Below are 11,110 nucleotides of genomic sequence, written 5' to 3' on the forward strand. Positions count from 1 at the left end.
GACTTTCTTACTTGTTTTCTTATAAGCCTTTATCTAAAGGTTTACACTGAGTATTTACTCTACGGAAAGCTATTTTGCTGAATATTAGAGTTGGGCACATTAGTTCTTAGTTGTAGTTCGTTCACCTTAATAAAATAGTTCTTTAGTTCATATAGTTAATTTAGTTCAATTGACGAATACATTTAGATCTTGAAGATCGACATATCTCGGCAGCCAGTTCGAAAACATATTTACAATATATCTTCAGTTGAGATAGGACGTTTTTAAACTAAATTCTGAAATAAGGCGTTCTTGAAAAGTTTTCTGAGATAGGGCGTTTTCGAACTGGCTGCTGAGATAGGTCAATCTTCCACTCATATGTATTCCTATCATACCTATTACATAGAAAACAAAAACTTTGGTAATTTTAATTTAAATACATGAAAAACGTACATAAATATGTTTGCGTATAAATATAAAATAAAAATAAACGAGTTCCTACATAAAACAAAAACTTTAAGAAATTCAAGGAATGTAAACACACATACAGTATCGGTCATATCTATAGCACGCCATTTCAAAGTGATATTGTGTGCCACTTATTTTTATTTATTTATTTTTAAGAATTTTCAATTAAAATACAGTTCTTTATCTAACAAAACCCATATAAACCCAAGTTTAAAAACTTATAGAAAACTACAAAAAAGTGCAACAAATTTTCACCTAAATTTCAAACTTTTTTCTCGGAAGTGTTTGAATTTTTCTGAATACACAGTTTTATAGCCCAATCAATTTTAGTCTGATAATGTGCAAGTTTCAAGTGTCTAAAAGTTACCGCTGACTTTTTAGAATTTTTTTCGCCAAGGATGTTGCGGTTTTCTTCCATATACAAATAAATTGAGTTTATTCATTATATGGAAGCCAATGCGCACCCCTTTAACAATCGCCTATATCGGAAAGTTCCACCAAAACTACATAGTACAAATCAGCAGGTTTGGGAAATATCGATTGAAGTTTGGAATGCAATTTCTCAAAAACGGGCCGATAGACTTTCTCCAAAGTCTTCAAGAATTATACTAGTTCAAGAAATTTTTAAATAATTTTATTTTAATTGTTTAAAAATTTTAGATAACATTAGAGGACCTTTTGACTCCGTGAACCACGACTTACTCTGTATGAAATTAAAAAGCTACTTTGGCTTCGGGGCTAAATTGGCTCCAATACCTCTGGTCTTAAACCACTGCTAGCTGGTGTACCCCAAGGCTCTATCCTGGGTCCACTATTGTTCAGTCTTTTTATAAATGACATATTTTCTGCATGCCATCATGTATATATGCATGCATATGCGGATGACATCCAACTGTACCTGTCTGGAAATCATGAGGACACAGGTGACCATTGTACAAGGCTTAATAACGACTTAACATCCATCTTTGCATGGGCGAGGAGAAATGACCTGTGTCTAAACAGTGATGAATCTTACGTGCTGCCGGTCTCTAAAAAACGAATAAATTTTTCAAACGTGCCGCCCTTATATATAGCTGATAAGTGTCTAAAACTTGTGTCTAAAGTGACTAATCTTGGGTTCATCATTAATACTAGTTTAACATGTGATGATCATGTGAACTCGATAGTTAGCAAAGTATACAACATCCTAAGAAATTTACGAATCTCTGCGAATTATACGCCGGTCCAGGTTAGGAGAAAGCTTGCGATACAATTAATAATGCCAATCATATGCTACCCTGTGCTTGTTTATAGTAAATTGAGTTCTCTATCTGCTCATAAAATTGATGTAGCATTCAACCATGTTACACGATATGTGTTCGGGTTAGCTAAATTTGACCATATCTCTGGTTGGAGGTCATGTTTATTAGGCTGTGAAATATCTGATTATCTGAAAGCCAGAAACTGCATCTTACTTATTGTGCACAAGGAGCCTGGTTATCTATATGACAAGCTCATTTTCCCTAAATCAGCTCGAATTAATGATTTGATAGTACCAGATTATAATTATCTAACCGCCGCACGGCTATTCTTTGTCAATGCTATTCGAATTTGGAACTCTATTCCAACGGCAACTCGCAGTAGTGTAAATAAAACCAAATTTAAGGATGTTCTATATGCGTACTTTCGTTAAAATAATTTATGTTGTATAGTTATGAGATTCGCTATCTGAGTATAAAATTTCAAGTTAATATGTATAACCACTGTATTGTTTAATTGTCTGTACTTTTTATTATGAGTTTTAGTCGTACTTTGTTATAAGTTTTAGTTTAAGTAATCATTATTACCTTATTATATCCTTTTGGTTGTACTATAAAAGATCTCAGATCTTATTGTACTATTGTTTTAGTAAATAAATAAATGAATGAATATGAATGATAATTATTTTTGTGTATATGAAGTTCAGTGTTTGGTTAATTATTTTGTGGTATGGAGCGGATGCCGAGTGGGTGCGGCACCCAAAGTCATCCTTCCCCGTCGGACCTCTCTACAAACAAGGGTTAGGATTAGGATTTTGACATAGAAAATGTAAATCAATCAATCAATCAAAAAAAAATTTAGTAGGCGGCCGTCGGCCGCGTTCAGGGATTATAACCCTTACTAATTTCATTGAAACAGTGAAAATTTTAAAAATATTTTTCTGGATTTACATAGCAATTAAATGGCCCTTTATTCAGTAAAAAAAAAAATACAACTGTTGGTAGTAACGATTTAAAGATATTAGGAAACATACGCGCTGGCGCGACATTACAAAAAACAGAAGTCGATTTTGACTTGGATTATAAAATTCCAAAACTCGGCAAATCGAGCAAGACTATTTGTATACAATTTTTGTAGTAATATTGGAAATGTTTAAGATTAATTGGCTAATTTTTAAATTTATAAATCTTTTCTACTTTTCTGGTGTTACGTTACATGAATTTGAAATTCCGCTCTGCAGCGTATAATTTACTTCTGCAAAAAATGGTGCCGACAGATGGCGCCGGACTCGAGATATTTAGAGAACCCGTCCTTATCGTATAACATGGATTAACGGGTAATAATAATGATAAGTGCTTCTGCAAAAAAATGGAGCCAAAACATAGATGGCGCTGAAATGACGATATTTAGGTGCCCCTCTACAAGTTTACATTTTAGATGAGCCAATAAAGCCTCATTCTTTAAGAATGCATACAAAGAAGCGCAAAACTGTTTAAGCTTCACAGATATCCTAGGCACATCAACGGGTCATCGGTATATCAAGAAGTCTGCTGAATTAAAGACGGGTAAACGCTTTCATTCTGTGGAACAGCAGGATTATCGAAGAAGATTACGCACTCTCGGCAAACCTTGTAATACTTGCAGATATCTTACAGGTGGAAATAAGAGCTCATAGTATCGAAAGAGATTAGTACTTATGCCATATATTTTCTCAGCGCTATTATTCTTGGGCTATGAGAAAGCAAGGTTCTGCTCTTCAGTCCTTTCAAATTAAAGTAATAATTTTTACATTACCTACAAACCGTTTTTGCATAGCAACACTATTTTTTGTATTGGTCAACGCAGTTAAAGATACTTTTTATCTAATATCTCGGGAACTTAAGGATATATTTAAACTGACGACAGCAATCGAAAGAACTTATTTTAAAATATATAACTGCATCTTTAACTAAAAATCTTCAAAATGGCGCTTACCAAAAACTTTTTATCCAGGAGAAGAACCTGTAAGTCTAAATTTATTATGTAGATAAATATCTAAATAAAAAACAATATCCGCAATAAGTATCTTCTTTCGAAAAAATACAGCGGATAAGACGGGAAAATATATTCCACATGTTGGTTGCGATTACCTCGCCAACAGCAAATGTGAAAAATCGAAACAAGCTCAACGGCCAAATTTGTAGTTAGAATTTATATGCACCCATCGATTGGTATTTGTATTTGTTAAAAGAAATATTTGTAAAGAAAATGGGTAGGATTTTATACCAGCGAAGCGTCAATAACTTCAACGAAGCAACAATAGCATAAAGAAATTCACCATTTTTCTTAATTCTCTTGACATACCTACGGAGTAGGTACCTCAACAACAGATTGGACGCCTAATTAAAGAGATAAATTTCTGGTTTAGTATGCGGGCGGGGCAGGGAATAAAATTACATGTATAAAGAAATAATAAATGTACAATGCCATTCGACAATTTTATTATGCTTATAAATGTACGTAGCTAACTAATTTAGTTTCTGTATCACTTACCTTTTGCAACCGTCTCAAATATGTATGTGTAGACTGATTTGAGAATTGGTTGATTTTAAGCACTGTTTTTACAGCACCAACTATGTGCTTCTGGTAATTAAAATTTTCTTTTGTGCAATCGATGTTTCTTCTAACGCGTATTCAACGTTTTCATCATATGCCGCCTCATCACTGCTCCCATTGAACACACATATGTGCATATGTACATAGGATATAGGACAAGCTAGATATATCTTTATAGGCCCCAAAACCTCTGTTGTAGGGTTTTCAAAGAAAACTCAATAAAGCGCACGTTTCAATTGCTTTTAACAATAATATGAGGAAAAATTATCAAATTTTTGATCCTTGATCAACCCGGCTTTCTTGACTTTGGCCTTCTACAAATTTTTCACCAAGCCTTTTTGCGTTAGCAGAAAAATTTGTCCGATTCCTCCCTTTTTCTACAACTGTATGTTTGTGCTATGAATGTTACTACCCCTCCTGCCGATCCAACACTTTTCCTAATGCTTACGTATAACTTTTCACCTTCTTTTTTACCTTCTCATAGTAAACAAAATTATGCGAAGAATTTATTCCCACGCTTGCAGTTTTTCCATCAATGAAGGGAATCAACTTTTGACAAAAATTCTTTTATATTTCACAAACTAGCACACACAAAAAAATTTATTTTTACCGACCGTACATTTTGCTGCTGAAGAACTTTACAATATGGCGCGCAGCGTGATGTGCGATTGTTGAGCAATTCGCTGAAAAGTAACGAGTTATGGCAGGGATGCAATTTTCAAGATGAATAGCCACAGAACGTAATCTATCGTTCCGCACATATCGTAAACCGTATTTAATAGATTTAGAATGAGGCTCATGTTTTAATTTTTCTTTAATTTGTTTGAAACGTTGATTGTTTTTGCTAGTGTTAAAAATCTAATTTGTTGGACTTACGCTTTTAACGGTATTCCTTTTACCTCACAATCATTCTCAATGCATTAGCTTTCCAAACGTTTTTTTCAATTTGCAGTTGATTTTTTGCTGTTTTGCAAGTTTTCTCTTTTTCCTCTCAAACACAAAACCTGATAATCGGAAACATGTTCCATAAATAGTTTCCATTTGACACTAACTGCAAGACAAAACTCCAAATGCTGCTCGATGTTAAAACTTTTCGATAAAAACACACCAACGCCAAGTAGAGTGTTTTTAATTGTGAAATTTCGCTGATATTAAAAAAACCATGATCATGAAAAAAACTACAAATTTTGACTTGACATTTAGAACTTAAAAGTCGTAGTGAACCTGCGTTGTGAGAGGAATTTCAGCAACATATTTTTACAGTAGAAAGTTGGGAAAGTGAAAGTTCAACGTAAGGACGATTAACTTCATTGATACTCTGCTGACTTCCCTACACTTCTTGCCTACAAGCTCAACACGCATGACTTTCCCAGGGTGAAAAGTCATCGTGTAAATTGGCTCTTACTCTCGGTATGAAGTTGGAGGATTTATTCCGAAGTTTTTCTTCCTGCAAATTCATGAAAACTGTCAAAGTTTTTTGTTCATAACTTTTAAATGGTTAATAATATTATCTCCCCCCTCCGGATTGTTATTAGGGGGCCCGAAACGCGTCGTTTAGTACCCCTCCCGACTTTTCCGCACCTTTTTTACCCCACCCTAGAGAATTACCCAGTGTTGCATTCGTAAATAACAAGTGAAAGAGCTGATGCAATTTATAAGAAATATTTTTAACAGAATGGAAGCCAATTGTACCAAAATAACGAGATCTTTTGATAATTAAAATGTGTGATGTAAAATGTGTGGGATTAATAAATAATTCTGTAAAGAAACATCTAACATTTATATACCTGCAGGAAAAATAGTTTTTTGCGTTCCAGCATTTTTTCTCAGTTCTTCCACCGTTGCTCTCTCTTGTGTGAGATATTTTGCTATTTAACACTTCTACCGGTTTTTGTCCAAAAATCGGCTTTTTTTATACTTGTGAGAGAGTAACTTATTTTTACGCTCTAATTACCGAAACAGCCTGGAAAGCGTGTGGAACAAAGCTATTAGCTCACTGAACATACCATGTGTGAAGTCCAATAAAAGACGATAACTGACCAATTAAACAGGGAGACGTGGAATAATTTTTGATTTGTTGGAGATATGCGGCTTTTTGGGCAAAGTTATTGACACTTAATGCTGTTTTATTCATGTTCTGATATAAATTTATCAATTCTATAAAATTTGACTTTATCAAAAATAACCGTGTGCATAAATATTAAACAGTATGATCGGTAAATCATTGTTAAACCTTACTTGTTTATTGCTACTGTGGTCCGTTGTAGAGGGATTCACCTCAGAGGAGGTCAAATGCCATGGTATGTAAATATGGCGTATGTAAATTTTTAATAATTATCGACAATTGCAATTTCTAGTCTGTAAGGCTACAGTACAGGAAATGGAGAATGCTATCGCCAAGGAAGACCCAAATAAAACCGCCGATGTTAGTGGCTTTCGTTTGGATGCTCATGGAAATTCCATAAGTAAAACAGTGAAGCTAATCAAGTCGGAGATGTACCTGACTGAGTTAATGGAAAAGATTTGTGAGTGGTGGTTCAATTGGAGACAAGATATTTCAAATGATCGGATCATGATCTATGTACCTACATATGAATATTTCAGGTGATAAAATGGAAGATTATGTGAAAGCAACATATAAGAGCAATGGCAAGTTCACTCTTCTTAAAATGATTGTCAATGACAAGATGAATCCCGAATCTTCCCTCGTTGACTTTGTACAAGATGGAGATTTAAATAAGAGCCTTGGTCACTATGTGAGTATTAACATTTGGAATGCTAAACATTAGAGATTGACATTATCTTTTTGTTAATAGTGTTTGGAAATACTTGACGATCAAGAAATTGTATTCTTAAAGGCCTTCCAAGCTCCTACACTTGCCGATGATTTAGACTCTCAAATTTGCGGAGCCCAAGCGAAATATTGTTCCTTCATGGCCAACGATGTAGAATACAACTTTGATGACAAAGATGAATTGTGATAATAATGAAAATGACTAGTAAATATTTTATACTATTTTTTATTGAATGTTTATTTCTAAAAACCTTCCCTTGCGAGCTTCCAAGAACTAAAGTTATAAAATAACGAGTTTTATTGAATATTCGTACATTCTATAATAAAATTATGCAGCTATTATTTGCCTTTGATAAACGACCACATTACGACAAGCCATGGAGCGCCTAGCCCAACTCCAAAGAAAAGTGTCATGATCATTGTTAGCTTAACTTTTCCAGCGTTCAAATCGAATGGAAGATTCTTTGAAAAAATTTTAATAAACCTCGTTGCTATTTCTTAATCACAGTTGCTTCTCACCTCTCCAGGGCAACCCGGCCTACCATGTCCACCTCCATAAAGCTTGGTGGTAGTGGAAAATTGGCGTACACCGCGCACGAGCACTCCTAGTCGGCCAGTCATTTTTGGGACCTATCTTCAATAAAACTTTCGTTTCGTAACTATTTTTAAGCTAAAATGCTTCAATTTAATTGGCGTTGTCAACTTTATTTCAGAGAGGAATGACAAGAAAAGCATTGAAAATATTATTTTTTTCTTTTTATTTCGAAGCGAGAGGGATCGAACAAAATGGAACGGGTGGCAGTTTAATATTATTAAAAACAAGTAATTTTTAAGCAAAAAACAAAACCGACTTAAATTCCCATATAAAAACTTAAAATTATCGTTAATTTCTTCAAGATTTTATGTTCGGATCTAAACCAATTATAGAAATCGGTTAACGTGGTCCAAAGTTATGCGGTAACATACATAAAAAAAGACGAATTGATGACCTTTTTGGAAGTCGGTTAAAAAAAAACATTCCCCACGACAGGATAGTTATTTATCTTATTGAAAAAAAATGGATATTTCTGGTCCTAGATGTTGCGGTTTTGTAAAATTATTAAAACTGTGCATAATAGAATTTTTACTGTGACATACAGTGTTTTATTTGTGAATACAATTTCACTTTAATTTTAATTGTAATTAACACTTCTGCAAAAAGCCAGGATAAGCCTTCTGGGAGTTTCATCTTTATTCTTATAAATTTAGATCTGTAAAGAGAAAAAAGTTTATATTACGCACACTTAGGTACTTCAGGATTTACAGGAAAGGCTGTTTTCGGATTTATTAAAACTTATGAAAGGTGGCGTAAAAATCTGCAAATCGCCAAGTGCCTGGAACGGACTTACGAGTACAACTCTACAACCTTTTTAGGCGTTTCGCGCTTTGTTGTGGAGTTGTACTTAGTCTAGTGAAAATTGTACGATCTTGATTACTAACCTTACATTTTACTTCTTCAGCAGCTGATGTCTGACAACCAAGAAAGGTGCAGCCAATCCAGATCCAAAGAAAAGCACGAAGTAGGCAGTTAGTTTATAGCGGTTATTTAGACCAAAAGGCAAGTTCTGTGCAACAAAATAATAATTAATGTTCAATATCGTGCAATTTACTGCTTATGTAACAATGTGCCCCATAAAAAAGTTGATTTTACACACCTCTCCGGGAATACCGCCATGACTGCTGTGCCTAACCAAGTTTTGGGTAATATTACGAGCCAAAAGACTTGTGCGCCCCAACATTTTACTTTTAATTTGGAATAAATTGGTTTAGCTCCGACAGAAAAATTTGACTTGGCCTGGACGTGATGTTCCGGACTTCACAAATAATACCAAGGTGTATTAAACAAGGTGGTGTTGGGGCGACAGCTGAGTTTTTCTCCGTGGAGGCCATTACGTCAAAATGATGTGTTTGTTGTAACTCATACCAATGACAGTATGGACATCAGCGTATAATTTGTTAGTGTAATTTTTTACTTATATACGGCCAACACCACCTTGTTAAATACGCCTTGAATAATACAGAAAAAAAACAATTCTCAAAAGGAAATGTCAAAATTACACAGGGTTGTATGCAAAATCTTGCGAGAAATTTTAACCACAATGCACCACGCTCGATATTCATCGTGATATTGCATCGTTAAGGTACGTTCGCACATAATAAATAATTTTGAAAACGATTTAACTCATACTAAAATACGTTTACACATAGAAATAAGGCACACAATTCGTCAAGTGTGCCAGAAAAAACATTTTATGGTAGCATTTTGTTCAAACTCCGCTACGTTGTTGCTATAGTTAGACTGCTTTTACACAGTTCAAGTATTGAATTCAATTCTGCTCGCATGTGGAAGAGAGGTGGTGAGAAGAAAAGGGACGCGTACACATGCGTCTGTACCGTCAAGTCGTTTCAACTTTCTTGCTTTGCTTTTGGCATTTTCGTTGCTTCCCATTTAAAGAACCAAAAACTTGAATTCAACAGAATTGAAACGTGTAAAAGAAAATAGAAAACACAAAAGAGAGTGAGCAAGAATTGCTTTCAAGTACTTGAATCATGTAAATCAGGTGTTACTGGTAACCAATGTATAGGCCCGTCCACATACAACTTTGGCGTTGCGTTGGCGCTGGCGTCGCTTTGACAGCGGCGCGCGTAACGCCCGTGCTTGCTACAATGAACGCTTAGCACAGAATACTTTGGTCACTAAATTAACATACTAGCGGCTGATAAATCAAAATTTTTACATCAATAATTGCATTAAAAACTATATTTCTTGCCCGCATTTGATTAAAAATTAAAATTAAATCACATAATTTTGATTATTTAGAACAGCTGACGAACGACGCGCGCGAAAAGTTGAGAGTTGGCCATCTTTCTGCGTTGTGTTGGCGTTGGCGTTGCCCAACTTTGGTTATATGGAGACTTTCATATAAATACATGTATTCATAGTCAGCTGTCGAAGCGACGCCAACGCCAACGCAACGCCAAAGTTGTATGTAAACGGGCCTTATTGGCTGCCTTTCTTTATACATTCCGGATAATCCCATTTCACAACCGGAATAAACAGAATGCGTTTGAAATATACGTTAACATATCATCAGGAACGTTCTAAAGAATAAGTAAACAAAAAACATGAACGAAAGACACAAGATCACGTAAGAACAAGAGAGTGAAAAAAGTCGATTTTTTTAGCGGGTTCTACGCCATCTTGTTTCACTGGAAAACAAGCGAAAAGCAAAGAAAGCAACGAAAACCAAAATTAGCCAAAATTATTGTCAGCCACTTTAAACGCACAATTTAGGTAAAATGATGCAACAAAATGCTTTAAAATGTGTTGTCATGTTGAATTAACTCTTCTTTACTTGAATAAAAGTGTAAAATAGTGGTGCTTGTGATGTAAACAAACGCTAAGCTGACGAACCCGCTTTCGCAAACTTTTTTCTCAAAACCAGTTACAAATACATCGTCGCGTTCTTACGTGATCTTGTATTTTTGGTTCATGAACAAAAGAGTTTATTCCAAACATTCAGAATGAATAAAGAAATGCAGCCACTAACAAGCACAAAAAAATTTTTTTTTTTTTTTTATTTATTTATTTATTTATTGACAGTCTTTAAGACCTATAAAAAATCTTGTCAATTACATTATAAACTTATTTAATTTAATTAATTTAATTGATTGCTCTTCTACTAATACTATACATTAACATTTTTCTTATTTTCTTTACTAATTTTTACTTATTTTCAAATACATACTTTATAAATTTATACATATTAATTTATTGTACAATTAATTAATTAATTATACGTACATTATAGCCTCGGGTTGGATAGCTGGCGAGGCCTAGTCTCCAGTCTATCTTTATGTTCAGCAGGCGGAAAGGCCTAGTTTCCGCTCTGCGTCAATAAAGGCGTTTACCATGGTCGGAAAGGCCGAGTTTCCGATCCATGTTCTTTTCATAATTATGTTGCTGTGAAACGGGCGGAAAGCTCTAGTTTCCGC

The 11,110-nt window shown here is 34.6% G+C and overlaps 3 protein-coding genes across 3 annotated transcripts; 1 reads left to right on the forward strand and 2 right to left on the reverse strand.

Annotated features, from left to right (window-relative positions):
- The first annotated feature begins 6,273 nt into the window (after nt 1–6,273).
- On the forward strand, nt 6,274–7,304 carry sel (canopy family protein seele). The gene is made up of 4 exons (XM_017620889.1): nt 6,274–6,581; nt 6,639–6,806; nt 6,886–7,037; nt 7,098–7,304. Exons 1-4 carry the CDS (start codon nt 6,491–6,493, stop codon nt 7,260–7,262), a joined length of 576 nt encoding a protein of 191 aa, XP_017476378.1. The 5' UTR covers nt 6,274–6,490; the 3' UTR covers nt 7,263–7,304.
- A 14-nt stretch (nt 7,305–7,318) lies between these two features.
- Nucleotides 7,319–7,832, reverse strand: LOC108366475 (uncharacterized). The gene is made up of 2 exons (XM_017620901.1): nt 7,595–7,832; nt 7,319–7,537 (listed from the first exon to the last, which is right to left on the reverse strand). Exons 1-2 carry the CDS (start codon nt 7,694–7,696, stop codon nt 7,415–7,417), a joined length of 225 nt encoding a protein of 74 aa, XP_017476390.1. The 5' UTR covers nt 7,697–7,832; the 3' UTR covers nt 7,319–7,414.
- Nucleotides 7,833–8,190: 358 nt separating this feature from the next.
- On the reverse strand, nt 8,191–8,948 carry LOC108366713 (cytochrome c oxidase subunit 7C, mitochondrial-like). Its single transcript, XM_017621177.1, has 3 exons — nt 8,770–8,948; nt 8,555–8,679; nt 8,191–8,325 (listed from the first exon to the last, which is right to left on the reverse strand). Exons 1-2 carry the CDS (start codon nt 8,851–8,853, stop codon nt 8,563–8,565), a joined length of 201 nt encoding a protein of 66 aa, XP_017476666.1. The 5' UTR covers nt 8,854–8,948; the 3' UTR covers nt 8,191–8,325; nt 8,555–8,562.
- Nucleotides 8,949–11,110: the final 2,162 nt, after the last annotated feature.

This window comes from Rhagoletis zephyria, unplaced genomic scaffold, assembly GCF_001687245.7.
Source record: "Rhagoletis zephyria isolate East Lansing unplaced genomic scaffold, Rhagoletis_zephyria_1.1 Rzeph_scaffold_00040, whole genome shotgun sequence".
Classification (NCBI taxonomy): domain Eukaryota; kingdom Metazoa; phylum Arthropoda; class Insecta; order Diptera; family Tephritidae; genus Rhagoletis; species Rhagoletis zephyria.